The following is a 21,492-nucleotide window of genomic DNA, read 5'->3' as shown; positions in this document are numbered from 1 at the left end:
ATATCATGGCAGACAAACATCTACATAATCTCATTTTGTGTAAACCTCTTTTATCTAGCCTCAAGGCAGGGAGTAGAACCATGGACCTGATTCTGATCTCACACCAGTACAAAACAGGAGTAGTTCAGTTAAATAAATAGAGCTATGTTTATATAAAATTTATGCACTAAATTCAGAATTAGGCTTATGTCTCTATTCTTCCGGTATAGCACCATTCATATTTGTGGTGCTATATACAAGTATTAAAAATAATAAAATGCCATAAAGTCTCTCTGATTATTTACTGATTTAGCAACAACTCCACGTGTATTCAGTGTATTTGGCATGTTGCCATAGAATGGATAATGTCACAGGCAGGAATTTAAATCTAATTGTTACTGTGCCTTTCAGAATAGATTATTTTGTGACAGTGGATTTCTACACTGAAGAAGCGTATGGATAAAAGCTGTTGTTCTTTTCCTAGAGAATGGAGTTTCAGTGTTGATGTGATGTTTTGTTTTGTTTGTAGCACTTTAAATTACCCAAGTTTATCCACCACAGCATTTAAACAATATTGTGTGAAAGATTAAGCAATGATGGCCATGGCCATTAGGCCATGTGAAATTCAAAATTTTGTTCTCATTTTACCCACTGGGAAACTGAGCCTGAAAGGTTGCAGTAAATGACTTGGCTAAAGTCACGCACAGATCAGTGACAGAGCTGGGATTATGATTCAGGATTTCCTTGCTCCTAGCCCCAGCCTCATGCTTCCAAATCATGATACCTTACATTTAGAAAAGCGGTTCTCAAACTGTGGCTCAGGACCTCAAAGTGGGTCACAAGCCCTTTTTAATGGGGCAGCCAGGGCTGGCATTAGACTTGCTGGGGCTTGGGGCGGAAGCTGAAGCCCGAACCCCACTGCCTGGAGCCAAAGCTGAAGCCTGAGGGCTTCAGCTCTAGGTGACAGGGCTCAGGTTACAGGCCCCCTGCATGGGGCTGAAGCCCTTTGGCTTTGGCCCCTCTGCCCGGGGGGGCGGGGCTCGGGCTTTGCCTTTGGGCCCCTCCACAGGGCAGCAGGGCTCAGGCTTCAGTCCCACCTCCTGTGATCGTATAGTAATTTTTGTTGTCAGAAGGGGGTCACGGTTCAATGAAGTTTGAGAACACCTGGTTTAGAAGGATTTGAGGATCTTATTCTCCACTGCCTTGTACCTCTTGAGGTCATCTATACCAGTGCAAAGTGGGTTAAAATGTTATCATATTTAGTGGCATTTTAAACACATTTTTCATATACTTTTCACAGCTTAAACAACTGTGTAAAGTGCAAGATGGAAGAATCTGTCCCTGAAACTTTAGTTGTTTTAAGTGTTTATGGATATCATTAATAGGATTGTGCACATTGGAACAAAAATCCATATAATAGTATCATGAATTCAAAATTATTTTGATGCAAATATGACTTAAATGGGTTTGTTTGTGACTCCTTTCCACCCCTACATTTGGTTTATCAATCAGAAAACTTTTGTGAGACCAAGTGCTTTCCAAATTGCAGTTTAACACCTCTATTTCGGTAGTCCAGCAAGAACCCCACTGTTTCTTAACTTGGATCCATTTCCATCCATGGAAGCCTATCTTCTGAGCCCATTTTGGTTGCTGCTCTGAGACAACTGTCAAACAACTGCCTAAAAGCCACTAGGGCAGGCGTAGGACATTCTCCCAACAGAAAAACCTCACGTTGTGTGACTGCAAAATATCTTCAAAGGAGTCCTCTGAAATACTCTATTCTCAAAATTTGACCTAACTTAAAATTGTGAAATCTGATGGGGAATGTTTTTCAGGTTTTAAATCAGTATATTTGGGAAATTAAATAGTGGCTGTTAATTACACATTACCCTCTCAGTGTTGTAGAGCCCGCTAGAAAACTGAGTACAAGTTAACTGCCAAGCACCATTCCCAGTAATGTGCTGACAACATGGATGACAAGCTAAGAAGCCAGAGCCATGCTGCTTGTTCTCCATTAAAAAACAAAACAAAACAAAAGCTCAGAGTAGAAAAAAAAATCTATTTTACCAAATACAAAAGGACAAAACTAGCATGGGAAGAAGTTTTCTCTGAGACCTTGAATTTAAACCTTGACAGTTTTATAATTGTAATTATTCATAATGTTTCTGTCAAAAAGGTTCCTTTGCTTTGAAATAAATATATGCAGACCAGAACCAACATGCATAATTTTATCAATTATACAGCAGCGGCTTTTTAGCATGCCAGTCACCAGCTGTACTGTCATGACAGGATAGGCATGGGGCAATCTGAACAGGCAGTCCCCAAAATTTTTCCTCTTAAATATTTTAACAACGATAAATGCAGGGGTGGGGAAATGTTTCTTTCAGGCTAATGTAAACTTTAGCTTTTTTCCATTTTTTTTTCTGCAAATAAATTTTATTTTTCAGATAATTCTGTTATCCTTGAAAGACCTCAGTTATTTAGGGAATACCTGGATTACATGAGAGATGGGGATTTTTTAAGGCCTTTACTGATTGCACTATATCCAAATGGTCAAAGTAATTTAGTGTAGTGGTTAAAACAGTGGACTTGAGGTAACTCCTGGGTTATGGTGTCAACTCTGCCACTGAGTCAATGTGTGATCTTGATTAAAACATTTTACTTCTGTACCTCCTTAGGCTAAGACAAAGGAGAAATGGAATGTTTCACTATTAAATGGAAGTTTGAAAAAACAACACATTGACTGGGCCAGCAAAGACTATGGCTATGTCTACTCTGCACTCTCAAGGGTGTGAAAAAAAACACACACCCAGACTGACAAAAGTTTTACCAATGAAAAGCGCTGGCGTGGACAGCCCTTTGTCAGCAGGAGTCACTCTCCTACCGACAAAACTACTGTTTTTTTTTTTTTTCCCCCAGCAGGAGAGCTCTGTCCTGCTGATAAAGAGCAGCTACACTGCATACCTAAGGCCTGGTCTACACGCGGGGAGGGGGAATCGATCTAAGATACGCAACTTCAGCTATGAGAATAGTGTAGCTGAAGTCGACGTATCTTAAATTGAATTAAAATTACTTACTTTGCATCCTCGCAGCGCTGGATCAACGGCTGCGGCTCCCACGTCGACTTTGCTTCCGCCTCTCATGCTGCTGGAGTTCAGTAGTCGATGGGAGAGCAATCAAGGATCGATTTATCATGTCTACACTACACGCGATAAATCAATTCCCCGATAGATTAATTGCTACCCGCCGATCCAGCAGGTAGTGTAGATGTACCGTTACAGCAGCAGGGCTGTAGCGGCACTGCTGTGCCATTGTAAAGTACACAGTGAAGACGTAGCTTTAGCAGCATTAGGCAGTACAATGTGTCAGCAAGAGACAGGAGCAGCCTTAGGACTAGTACTGTTCTGAGTCTTCAGTCTGGAATCTTTGTGCAGTCAAACCTTTTTTGGGCCAACTCTGCCATAGATAATATGCTGCATGTTGGCAAATGCTCTGTACAGTCAAATCTAAGTAAATGTTTTGCTTTGTAACACTGGAATCTTAAACCCATCCTGGCTGTTAGTTGTTTCCCGCGGTTTAGCCTGCAGCACCCTCATGTATAATGCAATACTATATGTTAGGAAGTACAGTAGACTATTTTTATTTAACAGATGCACATCTAGATGCCTATCTAGATGCGTTAAATCTCTGTTTTCAGTTTGGTGCTTTTTTATTTTTGTTTTTTAATTAAAAGGAATTTTAAAAAAGGAGGTGAGGATGGATGGAGGCCTAGGAGCTCTACATTTCCATTCAGTGAATCTCACTTGTATTGGTTTTGCAAACTACATATGGAAAAAATTGGTTTTCCCAATGTCTCTGGTCATGAAAGATTCCATGACAGTTTCTGCAAAAGCAAGGGTGTTAGCCTCTGATCTATCCTAGTTAGACACCATCTTGAGGAACTATATTGAGCATACATGAATTCCCCTGGAAGTTTGACTTGAACACTGTATTCCTTCTTTTAACTGCTGTGTAATGTTGCTGTGTGCTGTTAAACTGCTGCCATGTCCCTTCCCAGAGGCGGCTCCATTTCAGTGGTGAGTGCAGTTCTTCCTGTGCTTGAAAAGTTCAAGGATCCCAAAGTGCCTTGGAGATGATGGACAATATAAAATGGAAGTTAATAATATCAGGCCCATTAATGATGTGTTGGAGGAGAATTGTGATGCAGTTCTCTATGGATGGAAATGAATCCAGCAGGGGGTTTACAAGACTTTCCTTATAATTCCTGTTCCTGGTTGCTCCAGGCCAGGGCTGGGCAAGCACACTGGGAGTGAGGGCACAGGGGGTGGTGAAGATTGGGAGTGATGGGAGAAAGATTAGGACAGGAAGTTCAAAGGGTTGAGTCTAGAAATGGGTGGACAAAGAGTCTAGGACTGGGGTGAAAAGGCTGAGGAATGGAGACTGACTGCAGCTAGGTAAGGAGTACAGGACTGAAATGGGGTGGCGAGGGGTGGAGAAGAGAGAGGACTAGGGAGAAGGGATTAAGCTTGCATTGAAAGGGCAGAAGAGTCTATGCCCACTAAATGCACTCCCTCCAGAGCCTGGAATGACACCCCAGATTCCTGAGTCTTACATTCCTCTGCTGTCAGCGAATATCTCTGAAATCCACTGGCAAAGTGTCCCATCTGCCTTTAGTGCTGGTCCACATACAGAAAAACAAAGTACTACTGCTGTTAGTTACTCTGTTAGCCCAAATTGCAGAGGTCTGTGCAGTGGATCTAAAAGTTCCAGTCCTGCTGATGATCTACATGAGTATATCAATATGATGCCAGATGATGGCATTTCTGTTTTCATTTTGCTTTTTAAAAAAATACTGGGAAATCACATACAAAAACACTATGTTGATAGAACATTATTAAGGTGGCAAAGATAAGCACTCAAAGTTAAGAAAAACTATGAAAAAAATGTGATAATCATATAATTAGACTGTATCATAAATGCAATGCACAAGGGGCCTGAATTAAGGCTGCACAGGCAAGCCTACTTCTAGCATTTCCTAACTTCTGAGTGTTTGATTTGCCAACTTCAGTAATGTTCTTGTAATGTAGTTGTTTTGTCTGCAACAGCATTTTCAAATGATAAGAAGATAGAGAGGAATTGTGAAGTTGTCACTGGCCTAAACTTTTCAAATCTGAGTGTCTAAAGTTCAGCTTCTACATTCATATTCCTGAAGTTTCTGATCACCTGAGGCTTCCGTTCAAATAAAATGGATTCATAAGTGTTGGCGTGTCTGAAATTCAGGCTGCTTACGCTCAGGTGCCTAAATATAGATTTAAGAGGCAGACTTGCAAGTTTGAAAATTTCTGTCACTGAATATAAGTAAATTTCTAATCTAAGAGGATATGTTTCCTATGGAAGAAGGGATGATCTTGTAGCTAAGGAACAGATGTACTAACCAGGAGACTGGCAGAGCAAGGAATTCATAGATTTCTGTGTAACATTGAGTAAGTCACTTACATTCTACTGATATGGCAAACCTTTTCTAGTGTAGATGAGGCCTGAGGCTTTGTCTAGAGTAAGTTTAAAGACAAGTTGTTAGGAGGTATTAGCTAACACACTTTGACGGGTTTTAACCAAGATATCATCTCCACCAGCTATCCTAGTGTTGGAACATTAGCTAACACCTCCTAATGCTTTAAAATTGTAGTCTAGACAAAGCCTTCGTCACTCTGTGACCCAGTTTCCTCATGTGTAAAATTAAGATTACAATGCTTACCTTCCTCCCAGGAAGTTCTGAGGCTAAATCAATGTTAGTAAAGCTCATGTTAGTAAATGAGGGAAGACACTTCACAAATGAAATGATTTATATTAGATATCTACATTTAGAATTTTTTTTAGTTAAAAAAAAATCTTTTGAATACAGTTTGAATCTTGCCTGTTGCTTTCCTCTCATTTCCCTCTAAAAGCAGATGAATGCATATCAGTTTGGGTGGTTTATGTATTTTTCTGTAATACAATAAAGAAAATGGTTAAATACTTTGTAAAATAAAAAAACAGGGTTTTTCTGGGTTTTATGTGTCTGTGAGTAGTTTGCATATCCGTGAGGAGAAGATGAGGAGCTGAAATGCATTAGCTCCAATAGGGAGTTTGGGGTTCCAGGCAGTGGTTTGTAAATGTATTATGCCATTGATTTAGACTTCTTTCATTCTGTTGCAGTGAAGACTTTATTTAATCCTGCTCCAGCCCATGCAGAACTAGATCCACAATTTTACACCCATTCCGACATCTTCTGTTGCAACGAAAGTGAGGTAATGGCCAGCTGTCATGTTAGAGAACAGTGACGTGGACAGTGAAACTTAAAAGGGACTCTGTCCCCACCAGTACATCATAGGGGGAATCAAGCCAGGTTCCTGAGACTTCTCTCTCAAACACTGGGGAAGCAGTAGGCTTGGCCCCGAGGCCAATGAGGAAGGAGGAATACTTTGCTTCACTCTTGAATAACCCTTCTAGATAGCACTTGAAGTAGAATTAACAGGCTTCCGAGAGAACTGAGGCCAGCCCTTCTTGGCCATAAGGTGGGTTACTAAGAGAGGAGTGGATGAGTGAACACGAGATCCATAAATGAGACACTCTTAAAATGTGTTTTGCTCTAAATGGTACATATTAAAATAGATCTTCACTCCCAGTCTTGTCTTCCCTCTGTGTGAATAATGGGAATGTCATTAGATATAGCACTGTGATGCTCTTAACTTGCCTTACCAGAGAAGGTGTTTGTGTGTATGCTGCCACTGAGAGGGTAAAAGCAGCTTCATATGTCCCTACCTGTTAGTTACTTTTTCAGTGCACATAGCAGAGGGACTTTTATGGGCTGCTGCTGCCAGCGTACAACAGCAGAGCCCTCCATTCTTCCAGTTTGTCAATTTCCAAGATTTTCTTTTTCCCCTCCCTTTTCTCTGCTATTGTCAGGATAATATTTATCCAAAAACAAATGATTGTGTGTATCACAGGAAACAAGTTGGTGTGTGTGCCCCACAAGGCCCTTGTTTGAATTTGCTGCTGTATGTTATTGTTACTGTTGCTATGGTTTTCTCCCTTATTATCAGAACTGTGTGAGGAGCAACCAGCAGGTAAAAGCCATACCTTGAATATGGTTGTAAGAGATCCCTGGTGAACATGACATAGGGTTTAGGGGAAACCATGACTCAGCTTGCTGTGGTATCACTATCCCAATGTCCCTGGCTGAAGGTTGTACATCAAGACTCAGTTAGCCTATTCTGAAATTTCTGCTAAAACCAATGACATGATGGCCCATAAGACATCACTGGACAAGTTCTAAATGACCCAAATGGCCATCAAAATTGTGTCAGCAGTACCCATTTTGGTGCAAGTCTGTTAAGTTAGACCCCGTCACAGCATTTCGACATCTGCGAAGTAGTCAGCCCTTTCCAGCAAGGTCAGTCATTGTGGCTCATCAAGAGTCTGGGGGCTGATTTTCCAGCTCAACTGGCAGTGCATTTCTCGTGGCTCAGACAAATCTAACAGCCATCAGAATTCACCTACATGATGGAGAATGTTCAGAGCCAACCTCTAATCATTCCTTTTGGGGCAATTTTCCGGGTAGACACCTGGAGTTCTCTGAAAGCTTTATTGCCTTGCTCTCCATAAGGTCGTTAATCCAAGAGTTGCCTAATAGTGCTACAGAACCTATTTTGGATCTGAGAGCAGCCCAACTCTCCCACCCCTCTAGTTCACTTCCGGTTGTTTTTTCCTGGTTGTCACTGTTTACTTGTTTGGCTGTGGGATTTTATTCCCTACTTGTTAAATACAAAACTTATTTCTTTATTACTGTTCTATCCCTGATATTTTTTCTCACTGCTACTGCCAACATGAATGTTGCTGTTTCCTCTATGTTACAATTTATTGCTACAACTTCAGCTTTCAGAGAGACATCCCTTGAGATTTTTTGTCTGCTAGAGTAAAGGTATATTACCACCACCACTTGGAGAAAAGAAAATTACTTCCTTTCTGAGAAGAAGAAATACAGGTGTATAATTATAGCAGATCCTCACTCTCTCTCACACACATTGCCTGCAGAGTTGGGGGTTCAATTTGCATTCTTCATGCTTTCTACTGTTTGCTTAAAAAAGGAACTACCCATTGGAGACAGTAGGGATCATACTATCTTCTCAGCAAATATAGGCACACAACTTCTGCTGGTCAGGAGGCTTATTCATTTTAAAATACTCATTTTATGGAAGTTCCTGCCTGTGACATTGTGGAGGGCAGACCCAAGAGTGATGCCCTGTTAGAGCACTTTCTGAGATTGAGAATTACAGGTAGATAGTTTTCTTTGCAACTTAATATTTATAACAGTAACCTTTTGCACCTTACAATGAAATCCATTTCCTTACCAGAAGTATAGGAATCATCTATATTGTCCTTCATCCCATCCATGCTTACTGATTTGTCATTGTTAGAATTGCTTTTTGGGGTGAGCTTCTGTCAGAGTTTTCTTCCTTTGTTAAGAAAACAGAAGCAGTTGAAGCATTTGTTTTTCCTATGTCAGAAATGTAAAAGGTATTTTATATCAGTATGTTTTTATTTAGAATTTTTATATACCCCCGTTCCACATGTTTTCAGTTTCCTGTTATGATTTCCTTAAATTTCAAATCACTTTTAATATGCATTTGAGGATTTTGGTAGGTAGATTTATATACATATATCTCTACCAAGTCCATCAGTCGTGTACGAAAATGTCATGTAATGGTAGTATATACCAGTTACATATTTCACAGCTTTCGTGTTGTAATTGGGAGAGACAGTGGTGCAAATGATCTGTTACACTAATATAAATCTGTTGGCTTCAGTGGAGTTACTACAGATTTTCACTGATGTAATTCCAAAAATGTGGCTCAATTGTTCCTTTCAGAAACCTCTGTTTGAAGATAACACTAATGAGAAATGCTTAGCTTCAGTGCAAATCCCAATTCAGCCAATGCCAGGCCATGGCTACGCTGGCGCTTTACAGCGCTGCAACTTTTGCGCTCAGGGGTGTGAAAAAACACACCCCTGAGCACTGCAAGATACAGCGCTGTAAAGCCTCAGTGTAATCAGTGCCGCAGTGCTGGGAGCGCGGCTCCCAGCGCTGCAAGCTACACCCGTAAGGGATGTGGTTTACGTGCAGCGCTGGGAGAGCTCTCCCCCAGCGCTGGCGCTCCGACCACACTCACACTTCAAAGCGCTGCCACGGCAGCGCTTTGAAATGTCAAGTGTAGCCATACCCTCAGTGTAGTATTTTTCTCTCTCTTTCTTTCAGTACAACATATATAGTATCACGTATATCGTGTTACATCCAAAAGAACTAGGTTAAAAGAATGTTAATGTTGCAAAGATGAGCACTCAAAAGTTAGAAAATGCCTGAATTAAGGTTGCCAGTGCAATGTTAATTTGGTCTTCATGTGCATGTGCATTGTGATACAGTCTAATGACATAATTACGTACTAGTTTTTTGACAGGGCCTCTGCCTCATTCAATGAACAAATCATAACAAAAGTCATGTCATCATTTGGCAGACTATCAGGCAGAGTCTGGCAACAACATTGTATTAGACTTCAAATTGAGCTAAAAGTTTATAAAGCGGTTGTGCTGTCCAATTTGTTGTATGAGTGTGAAACCTGGACCTGCTACAGGCATCGCATCAACCTTCTAGATAAGTTCCTTTTACAACATCTGTGTGCCATACTCCACATCAAATGGCAGGATAAAGTTAGCAATAACGAGGTTCTGGAACACAGCCATTCTACAAGGATTGCTCATCACATCACACTTATGTTGGGCTGGTCATGTGTTGAGGATGGATGACACCAGAATGCCAAAGCAGTTGCTGTATGGTGAAATGAAAGTGAGTAACTGCACACAAGGCGACCAGAAGAAACACTTCAAGGACACACTGAAGCTTAACTTGAAGCAATGCAACATTGACGTTGACAGCTGGGAGTTGTCAGCAACAGACGGATCACTCTGGCAAGCAGCAGTCAGTGATGGAGTTAGTTCGAGATTAATTACCATATGGCTCTTGAGGCACAAAGGCTGAGTCGTAAACAGCATAAGATTCCGTGGGCATAGACTGTAATCCCGTCCCCAGTATCGAGCTACATATGCACTCAACGTGGAAAGGACTGCCACCCACACATCAGACTTTTTAGCCACAATTGTACTCACAAGAGAGAATACCATCAATGTTCTCTTCGATCATAAAGGACAACAACAACAAAGTTATTCAACAGTTCTTTTTGTCCTCCTCATATGATATTAGCATTGAGATGCTAGAGATTCTCAATGAAATTGTTGTTAAAAAAAATAACATGGCAAAACAACCAGTTTTTCCCTGACCTTGTTTACAGAAACAGCTGAACCATTTAAGCTGAAATTTCCCCCAAAATTCAACCTGAGGTAGACACCGGCATGGAAGACTTCAGCCCAAATGGTTAAAGTTTGGCAAAGTTATAAGTAACTTAAATAGTAATTTAAATAAGTAATTTATAATGAAGTGTCTGGCAACATTAACTATAGGTGTCACTTAAAGCAATAACAGTTTTAATATGTAGGAATCCCACTAAAGAGAGAATAGAAAACAAACTCTCTATCCTCTGGTCTTTAACTATTATGTTTCTTTATCATATTTCTCATTTTGAATGTACACATTTTGGCAATCTACAACTATACTGTTGTTTCTTCTATATATCTTAGGTATGTCATCCATTTTCTTTCAAAATCATACAACCTGTCCTCCATTCAACCCAATCTTGACCCCTCCTGCCTCTCCATCTACTGCCATATCTCTATTCTTCCCTTCCTCATCAAGCTTATTGGATGTGCCGTCTACAGTTGCTGCCTTAAGTTCCAATCTTCCAGCTACATTATTGACCCCATTCAATACAGTTTCCACCCTCTCCACTCCACTGAAAATACTTTCACTAAGGCCTTGGCTACACTTGCAAGTTACAGCACAATAAAGCAGCCCCAGGCACCCTAGCTCACTCCCTGTCCACACTGGCAAGGCATGTAGAGCTCTCTGACTCCACAGCTACAGCGCTGCTTGTACTCCACCTTGATGAGTGGAATAACGTTTGCTGCACGCCTGCTAGAGTGCCATGGCACAAGTGTGAATGCGTTACTGTGCTGTGATCAGCGTCTGGAAACGTCCCATAATCCCCTTAAGTCAAGTGGCCACTTGTGTCATTGTTGTGAAATCGGCTGCAGGAATGCGGAAATGCCCTTTCAAAGCTCGATTTGGAGAAGCCGGCTGCTTGTCAGCTCAGAGAAAAGCAAACATTTATTGTTTGCTTTGAGTGAGAGAGGGAGAGAGGCAGGGGGGAAGGGGAGTCTGAACTTACAAGACAGCATGCTGACACACTTTCAGCACCCCAAAAACCCACTCTCTCCCCCCACATACACACAACACGGTCCCTGTCAGACTCCACTGGTATTAAAGTTTTCTAGGTATATTCATAGGAAGCTATTAATCTCATGTTAGTATACACAGGAGTACCGTATCAGCAGAAATGATGAAACAGCCAATTAGATTATGGCATCCTGCATTCAGTGGCAAGAGCCATACTATAATTCATATTATTACATAACTAAAGAAAAAAGAGCTCAGGATTGTCTGAAAACAGTCATGTGCTTGAGCCAGGAATTTCTATTGTTTATCTTTTCATAGGTCAGCAGTCTTGAATGTGAAGTCTTTCAGCCTCTTCCCTCACAAAATATCAAAGGCTTGGAGGTGTCAGGTGTGACATGTGATACCGGATGTATCATGTGATATCGGATCCCAAATGTGTGTATCTAATATAATTTCACACCTTAATGTCTGTCATTCTTTAAACACTTTAGATATTAATGCTTTTGCATGCAGGATATGGTATAACAGCATATCTTGTTCCTTATGGATGGATGTACTGGAAAGAAGCAAACAAAGTTATGCTATCAGTGGAACATCTACCATTAGTTTGTCTAGAAGGGTTTTCACAAGCTGTTTTTTTACTCTTGCTTCCTTCAGTAATAAATATTTTTTTACATCTGACAGTTCTTTCTATGTGGTTTATGAGCAAAATACTCAAAATAAATCTTGCAAGGTTATCAGTTATTTCTTTGCTTAGCTTGTATTTTAGTTCCCCCCCTCCCCCCCTGCTTCTTTTCCCAGAAAGATCAAGCTTGTTGAAACTGGTTTGTTAATTCTCTGTACACCAGATGTAACAGCTTAATCCCTGAGGTTTCTGCAGGAATGTGCTAGCTCTCCATTCTCCTAATTCTTCTAATGAAAGAAACTCAGAATAAATGTATCAAGTTTCATTTTAGTGAAAACAAGAGAGACCTTTTCTAACGTTTCATCTTTTTAAATTTTGAGAAGACTGACATGTACAAGTTGACTTTCTCAAGGGCAATGACCATCTCTTTGTTATATGTTAGTACAAAGCATAGCACAATGAGGCTCTGGCCTCTAAGTGCTACCACAATACAAGTAATAAAAACAATCACACAAGGTATTTGTGTGTCTTGTGGTCTCGCCTTGAAGGATAGGTAGCAATACATGCCACGCATCTGAGATTCAAGTCTGACCCTAACTATACTTAGGCCTGGTCTACACTACGCGTTTAAACCGAACTTAGCAGTGTTAAACTGATTTAACCCTGCACCCGTCCACACAATGAGGCCCTTTATATCGATATAAAGGGCTCTTTAAACTGATTTCTGTACTCCTCCCCGACGAGAGGAGTAGCGCTGAAATCGGTATTGCCATGTCAGATTAGGGTTAGTGTGGCTGCAAATCGACGATATTGGCCTCCGGGCCGTATCCCACAGTGCACCATTGTGACCGCTCTGGAAAGCAATCTGAACTCGGATGCACTGGCCAGGTAGATAGGAAAAGCCCCGCGAACTTTTGAATTTCATTTCCTGTTTGCCCAGCATAGAGCTCTGATCAGCACGGGTGGCGATGCAGTCCCAAATCCAAAAATAGCTCCAGCACGGACCGTATGGGAGATACTGGATGACAAATCTGTTCTATCAGAGCTCCCTTAAAGATGACGAAATGACAAAGCATTTGAAAAATTCTCCAGGCTATGATAGACAGAGGCCACAGCACAGTGCTGTGTGACAAGCATAACAGAAAGCCAAAGAATCAAATGGACGCTCATGGAGGGTGGGAGGGGGTACTGAGGACTCCAGCTATCCCACAGTCCCCGCAGTCTCCGAAAAGCATTTGCATTCTTGGCTGAGTTCCCAATGCCTGAAGGGTCAAAAACATTTTCCCAGGTAGTTCAAGGTATGTCGTCAATTTACACCCTTCCCCCCCCGAAAGAAAAAGGAAAAAGAAACGTTTCTCGCCTTTTTTCAATGTCACCCTATATCTACTGCATACTGCAGGTAGATGGGGTGCTGCTGCGCTGAACACCAGCATCCCCATCCCGGTGGCAGATGGTACAATATGACTGCTATCCATCGTCGTCATCAGCCCGTGAGTGCTCCTGGCTGGCCTTGGTGAGATCGGCCAGGGGCGCCTGGGTAAAAATGGGAATGACTCCCGGTCATCCCCAGCAGATGGTACAGAACGGCTGGTAACCGTCTTCATCATAGCAACTGGAGGCTGAGCTCCATCAGCCCCCCCCCCCCTTCATGTCTAAAGAAAAGATTCTGTACTGCCTGAATTATCATAGCAGCTGGACGTTTCCTCTCTCTCATTTTATCTCACTAAAAAGTCAGTATTTCTTATTCCTGCATTCTTTATTACTTCATCACACAAATGGGGGGACACTGCCACGGTAGCCCAGGAGTCTTGGGGGAGGAGGGAAGCAACGGGTGGGGTTGTTGCAGAGGCACCCCCTAGAATGGCATGCAGCTCATCATTTCTGTGGGATCCCTGGGGCTCTGACACGGAGAGGCTGTGCTCTCTGGTTCTCTAGTACACTTGTCCCATATTCTAGGCAGGACTGACTTTTTCAGACAAAACATAAAGAAGGGAATGACCCGGGGAGTCATTCCCATTTTTGTCCATGCACCCCCAGCCGACCTCAGTGAGGCCAGCCAGGAGCACCCGTGACAGCAGCAGATGGTACAGAACGACTGATAACCATCATCTCATCGCCAATTTACAATGGCATGGCAGATGGTGCAATAGGGATGGTAACTGTCTCTGCTACCTTGCAAAGGCAAATGAATGCTGCTTTGTAGCACTGCAGTACCGCGTCTGTCAGCAGCATCCAGTACACATATGGTGACAGTGACAAAAGGCAAAACGGGCTCCATGGTTGCCATGCTATGGCATCTGCCAGGGCAATCCAGGGAAAAAGGGCACGAAATGATTGTCTGCTGTTGCTTTCATGGAGCAAGGGTTGAGTGACGACATTTACCCAGAATCACCCGCAACACTGTTTTTGCATTGGGATCTCAACCCAGAATTCCAATGGGTGGGGGAGACTGCGGGAACTATGGGATAGCTACGGGATAGCTACCCACAGTGCAACACTCTGTAAATCGACACTAGCCTCGGTACATGGACGCACACCACCGAGTTAATGTGCTTAGTGTGACCGCGTGCACTCAACTTTATACAATCTGTTTTACAAAACCAGTTTATGTAAAATCAGAATAATCCCGTAGTGTAGACATACCCTTAGAGTTATCTGATTATGCAGAAGGGGTATTGAAAAGGTTTTTAGAAGAAGCAAAGTTGCTTACATGTTGGGGAAAGGTCTGATTCATGACTCATATGAGTTGTGATTCCAGCTCTGCTAGTGACTTGTGCAGTCTTGAGTTAGTCTCAATCTTTCTGGCCCTTGCTTTCCTCATCTGTGAAATAAGTAGGATAATCACGGCCTAGCTATCGGAGGTCAAATAAAGATTAATTAGTTAATATTTGCAGAGCACTGTGAAAGGCACTGTATAAATATAAAAAACAGTTTACATAAGAGAGAGACCTACCATGAACAACCTGTCATGAAAAAAGTTATACAGTTATATTATCACATTGATTTCTCCATATTATTGTGTTAGTGAAAGCTGAATAGTTTCTGAAGGAATAATTAATATCTGGAATCAAGAGTTTATTCATTATCACTGATAAATTATCAGAGTCACTGATGCATTATATTGAGAGTATGGCAATATGTCTGTCACTGACTGGGAATCAAAATAGTGCTTTATAATATAGAGTATCAGAGGGTAGCCGTGTTAGTCTGGATCTGTAAAAGCAGCAAAGAATCCTGTGGCACCTTATAGACTAACAGACGTTTTGGAGCATGAGCTTTCGTGGGTGAATACCCACTTCCTCAGATGCATGGATATTTCCATTACATGCCTCTGAGGAAGTGGGTATTCACCCACGAAAGCTCATGCTCCAAAACGTCTGTTAGTCTATAAGGTGCCACAGGATTCTTTGCTGCTCTTATAATATAGAGATTTATTCAATAGGTAGAAGTTTTATTAAGCAATAGATAACTGATATTATACTAGACACATCAAGCAATAATCTGTCCCACATGCTTAACACCCTTTTGAGCTTTCCATGGTCTGGTATTTGCTGAGTTAATATATTGGGAAATTACTGTTGCATTATTTATAGAGGGTGTGGGCATTTCACAATATAATTAGGTTTGAATTCCAACCTCATTCTAAACCCACTTTATCAGTTGTTTATAACTTTTGGAATGACATTTTTCCATATTTAGTCTTTAAATGAAATATGTGTTTGGACAGTGTTGCGGGTGCAGAAGGGAGAGGGCTTTTAGCTAAAGCAAGTCAGCCTTTTTTGAATTATTCTAGCATGAGAAGTTCCCCCCCATCTATTCTGATTAGAAATTTGGTAATTTGAAACAATTAAAAGCTACAAATAACTAACTTGACTTGTTGCCTGCTTTTACAATCCTTTACTCACGAGCAGAGTCTCAGTGACTTCAGTGGGATTACTCATCTGTAAGAATTCACACAATCGAAACTCTGTGATGTAGTTCTCAATACAATTTAAGGTTCAAGTCAAGTTTGAAACGAATTGGTTCAGCAGGTTTCAAACGCTGAATATTTAAAATTGACATGTATCTTGAACTGGGACAATCTTAAGAACTGCCAATCATATCCTCGGCTGGTGTAACCCAGCACAGTTCCATTATTATTTTATTGCAACAGCACCTCAGAAGCCCCGTCATGGACTCAGGAGGCCATTGTGCTAGGTGCTGTACAAACACAGAACAAAAAGATGGTCCCTTCCCCCGAAGAGTTTACACTTCTTCTTACTATAGCAATTTACACCAGCTCATGATCTGGCCCTGGAAATTTCTGGATGAGTAAGAGAGACCCTAAAATCTGGCATGACTAGGAAGACTTGGCTAAGCGTGACTGGTTTATGGAGGCATCAAGCCAAATAGCTCCTGATCAATTAAATTACAAGCTCCACAATTTGAATAGTTGAAATCTATCTTCCCCTTTCAAAACAAATCAAATCAAGACAATTCCATGCCCCAAACACTATATTTAATATAACGTTATGTTTGAGGTACCAAGCACTTGGGTGTCAAGAAAAACAAATGTAAAAGTGAACAGTCCGCCTTAGTTTTGCCTCTTCTTGTTTGACTTAAAATATAGTCTGCCTTTAATTATATATTTGTCAAATAATGCCATATTTTAATATAATGCCAGACAATTACATAAACTTATGTTTACATAGTTAAGCACTCAAAAGACAGAAAATGAAAAGGGAGGTTGAACATAGCCTTTCGTAACATGATCACATACTGTTTCTCGGATTATATTATCTTTTTCTACAAGTTAGCATCTATGTTGCAGCTTGTATATACTTTTTTATGATGGATGCAGTAGATTCACAAATATCACAATGATATTCTTATTATCTATGGATGTTATATTTGTATTCTCTTTAAAGTGATATATTTCAGCACTATAGTAGAAAGCTAAATTAGATAGAAATACATAATGTGCTTTATATTGTTGACATTAAAATAAATACTGTAAAATAAAGCTTGTTTATCATAAAACTTGTATGTAGCCTTAATTTTAATTCTTTTCATGGAATTCTAAATTGCACTATTTAACAAATATAAAGACCATATTTTAAGGCATAAGAACAAGGGAACAGAGTTTAGGTTGAGCACCCAACCTTAACTCTGCTATTTTCCTGATGTTTGAGTTCTCAGCTCTTCAGCCTTATTGTTGTGTTAACCCTCATATTTGGAATAAAATAGTAGCTTCATGATCTAAATGTTTGTTTGAACTTATTTAATTGACAGTTTTGTGGGACTTACCCTTATATAATATGTCTGTCTCTCAGTAAGAGTTTTGGGAGATTTAATCAGAGAAAAGTAGACTCCTTTATATGCTGCTGTGTAAAGTTCAATCAAAAGCTATAAAAAGTCCATCTTGGGCGTCTGGTATTGTTATTGTACAGTGTTGGGTTTTTTTAAGACAACCATTAGTTATTTCCTTCAATTGTAGCACATATTTTTTTTAATGAGATTTTATTGATGGGAGGAAATTTATAACCCAGCACAGCAGATTTATATTTAACATCAGTTGACATTTACTGTAAAATTCTAACTATTGGCACAAAGTATCAGTCTGATTTCTGCCATTTCTGTGGGAAAATGGCTCCTAGCTTGTTCCAGTGTCTTCCAGTTTCACCATCCTGCTGGAGATGAGTTACAAGCAGCTGGAGTGCTATATTCATACATATGTAGCAACAACACTCTCTGCTTAAGAATCTCTTTTAAGAAATATTTTTTGTATGAACCTAATCGATGAAGCAGAAGAATTTCTGTTTAAACCAAAAAAATACTAATCACAAAACAATGGAGCAAATCCTGCTTTTTACACTCAGGCAAAAGTCTGCTTGACTTGGGTGCCAGAAGATGGTCACAACATAAAAACCTAAACGGGGAATGAGAGTTTTGCTTTAGAAGGGACATCATCAATTTCCTCTTTGCTTTGATTTCTGTAGAGCCAACCTCAAGATTTTCTGGACACTTTTTAAAATGTAAAACAACCATTATTCGTATAAACTGAAGTAATGTATTCATGTTGTTCATGGTCTTAGGAAATTCCCATCCTTACCTCACTGGCCAAACAACAGCAAAAATGAATAAAAATCAGCCCAATTAAACCCAAATCAAACTTTCTGTCTCCCTACTCAAATCAAACCCACTCCTTTCCCAAAGGCCTGAGAAAATAGCAGGCCTGGAAAGTTAACAAATTTGGCCTTTGTGGTGGAGCAAATTCCAAAGTCACTTAGGCAATGTCTACAAGCTTACAGTGGCACAGTTGTATTGGTACAGGTGTTGTTATGATTGTGCTTATTTGTATTGCAGTGACACCTACAATGTGCAAAGCACTGTGCACACAAAGGAAAACATAGTCCCTGTTCCAAAGATCGTACAATCTACACAAGCAATATACAAATGGCTATGTTGATATAATAAAAATAAATATACTTTAATAAAAAAACATTATCCACTATCCCTAACTTTCCCCTCTACTCAGCTATTATTGGCTGGCTAGTTTCTTGCAAGTGTCACAGAAGAGGCATAGTTGCCAAGTTTTGTGAAGTACTATGTGACATTTTATGCTGATTTTTAATTAGCTTATTTGCAGATAATTTGAATTTTAGCTTTAAAAAATTGTATGGGTTTAATTTACTTAAATATTCTCCATTTCTGGAGGGCCCTGAGCAGCGTGTTGACATTAATCCACCAAACAGAGCCCATGCTAGGTGTAGTAACCTTTTCCTCAATCTAAAACCTATTATATTCTTGTCCATTGGATAGCTTCTAAGTGTGGCCAGAAAATACTTTGAATTGTGAAAATTTGTTACCACACCTTGCCATCCCCACTTATAAAATGTGCTTATCTGAAAACACCTACAGAATCAAATCCTGCTAGATATCATAAAGCCAATCCCCTATTGAAATCACTGGGTGATTTGCCTGAGTAAGGGCTGCAGGATTTGATCCTAAGCATATGTACAAAATAAACCCCATTAAGAATCTCATTAACTATATTGTAAACTCTCTGGGGCCACATATCAGGGTATATAGGCCTATTAAGGCCAGAGGGGGAGGTCTTAGGTGGCAGGCTACCCTGCTCAGGAGTTCTGGGGCAGACAGGGAACCAGGGAACGACAGGGACAGACACAGAGACAGGGCTGAAGTGTTCTATTGACTTCAGTGGGAGCTGGATTGCACTCAGACCTACTTCCACAGCCTTAGTATTAATCCTAATTTTAAAGTTTTCAAAGTCTATTATTACTGTATTTTGGTAATGACTCATAGCCTTGATCAGGGATCAGAGTCCATTATGCTAAGGGCTGGGTAGCCCTGACTTACACAGTCCCTGCCTCAAAAAGTAAATGGTCTTGATTTATGAGATGATGCAACAGATGGATGAAACCAACATATGGGGGAAGGAGTTAACAGTGACGAGCAGGAGTTAACAAACAAGTTACTTATGGAAAGCAATAGCCACAGATCACCGCGTGCCCAGCCATGGTCAGCTGGGTATTACAACAGAAGTGAGTTATGGAGGGATTTGAAGGAGGATAATGTAATATAGCATGCATGAAGGGACATTAAATTGTAGAAGACACACACCAATATGAATCAAAGCTTGAGAGTGTTTCAGTGCATTGCATGGGAGTGAGGAAAATGATTTCAAGATGGTCCTCCAATGAAAACATTACTTGTTTGATTGTGTGTGTATGTGTGTGTTTATAGTTCAATTTTATATCAACTCTACACCAAAGAGTTTTCATCCAAACCTGTGTGTGTCTGTCTGTATTACATGTGTGATTACACTGAAATGCACATACCATTGTCATAAGCCACCGACATACACATAACAGGACAAATTCACCGCAGGTTCAGTAATTCGACCCAGTCAGTTATTTGAAAAAATCCCTCAGTAAACACAACTCTGAATATTGTTAGGAAAGAAAATATTTGGTTCACCTAGCTAAATTTAAAAAAAATTAAATGTTATTTTAAAGTTCAACCATTTTCTGATAAATTAGTGCTCTCTGGTTCTGATTTTGATTTGTTTGGATTATTTTCCAGGCAGAAATTTTAACAGGCATCCCAGTGGGCAGCCCTGAAGATGCTGGGAAGGTGGGACTCGTGCTATTAGAAAGAGGCTGCAAACTAGTAATTGTTACTCTGGGAGCAGAAGGCTGTGTGATGATATCAGTGGATGAGCCTATTCCAAAGCATGTTCCTGCTGGGAAGGTCAGGGCTGTGGACACTACGGTATGTTTTTGTGGTTTAACTGTCTTGCCTTGGAAAAGACTAAGCACTAAAGCATAGCAGTGAGTCATCAACCAAATCCCTGGGCACTAGCACAAAGGCTAATTTATTATGTGAAACTGATACGTTGCTTCCAGCCTGTTATATATCAAATGCCAGTTCACTCAAGTTTTATAGGCTGTGCTGTAGATATGCTAAAGTTATTGTATGCACTGATGATATCTTCATTTTCCTTTGTCGCTGGAGTTGGTACATTTCTCTCTTGCTCTCTCCATTACGGATGAAGCCCGTAGCATCAGCAGCCCTATAGTTGTCACCTTTGCACAGTCATCTAATTAATCATCTCCAGAGCTGAAATGACCCTGCAGTTAGTGCAATGGGGAGAAAGGAGAGATCCTGGCATTCCGTCATTCAAGAAATGCATGAGGGTCTCTTCCTGCACAAGTCTCAACTGCTCCCACAAAGTCCCTTAGTTAGTCCAGCATAAGTTGCATCAGGTGCTCAACTTCCATAGGGCACAGTGAAAAGGCACAAATAATATGTTGTGACCAATCATTTTATGATAGGTAAGGATTAAAAGGTCAGTGACCAGGTATTCTTTATAATTTAAGGTATTTCCCCCCCTTCCTACTCAAAATGAAATGTAGAATGCCCTATCTTAACAGAACATTAGGGCTGCTAATTGAACCACAAATGAAAAGCAACAGTTAAAGTTCTCATAGCAAAATTATATTGCCACATTGTGTATACTAGGACATTTTGTGCTCAGTTACATCTGATATAAATCCAAACTATATCTATTGACGTTACGGAGAGCGGAATTTGCCTCACAGTATGTACTAACTATATGTTTAACTGATGGATGTAATAGAATACTATTACATATGTTCTGCCACAATAATCCATCATAGAAACATTTGGAGATTTGACCATCTGGTGCCTCACATCTGAACGGTATTAGTAATAATATCTAGTTTTTATCTAGTGGTTTTATCAGTAGATTTCAAAGTGCTTTACAAAGGAGGTAAATATCATTATCCCCATTTTAGATGGGGAAACTGAGGCATGGAGCGGTGAAGTGACTTAGCCAGGGTCATTCAGCAGGCCAGTGGCAGAGCTGGCAATAAAATCTACTTCACTCGAAGCAGAGGATCATTATGACTAGAGTTGCATTGTGATTTATTCATACAATATGGGACTTTATACTTCATCATTAAGTTGCATTATATTAAAA

The 21,492-nt window shown here is 40.4% G+C and overlaps 1 protein-coding gene across 2 annotated transcripts in view; it reads left to right on the top strand.

Moving 5' to 3' along the window:
- RBKS (ribokinase) overlaps nucleotides 1-21,492 on the top strand; it is a 112,139-nt gene that overhangs the window by 56,584 nt on the left and 34,063 nt on the right. For both annotated transcript variants that reach the window (XM_030557318.1, XM_030557319.1), the window contains 2 exons: nucleotides 6,175-6,266; nucleotides 20,073-20,261. In XM_030557318.1, coding sequence (XP_030413178.1) covers nucleotides 6,175-6,266; nucleotides 20,073-20,261 — 281 coding nt within the window. The remainder of the gene's footprint in view (nucleotides 1-6,174; nucleotides 6,267-20,072; nucleotides 20,262-21,492) is intronic.

The sequence above is a fragment of the Gopherus evgoodei genome, chromosome 3, assembly GCF_007399415.2.
Source record: "Gopherus evgoodei ecotype Sinaloan lineage chromosome 3, rGopEvg1_v1.p, whole genome shotgun sequence".
In the NCBI taxonomy this organism is placed as follows: Eukaryota; Metazoa; Chordata; order Testudines; family Testudinidae; genus Gopherus; species Gopherus evgoodei.
The sequence above is the reverse complement of the archived record's forward strand: the minus strand, read 5'-3'. Positions and strand labels throughout refer to the sequence as shown.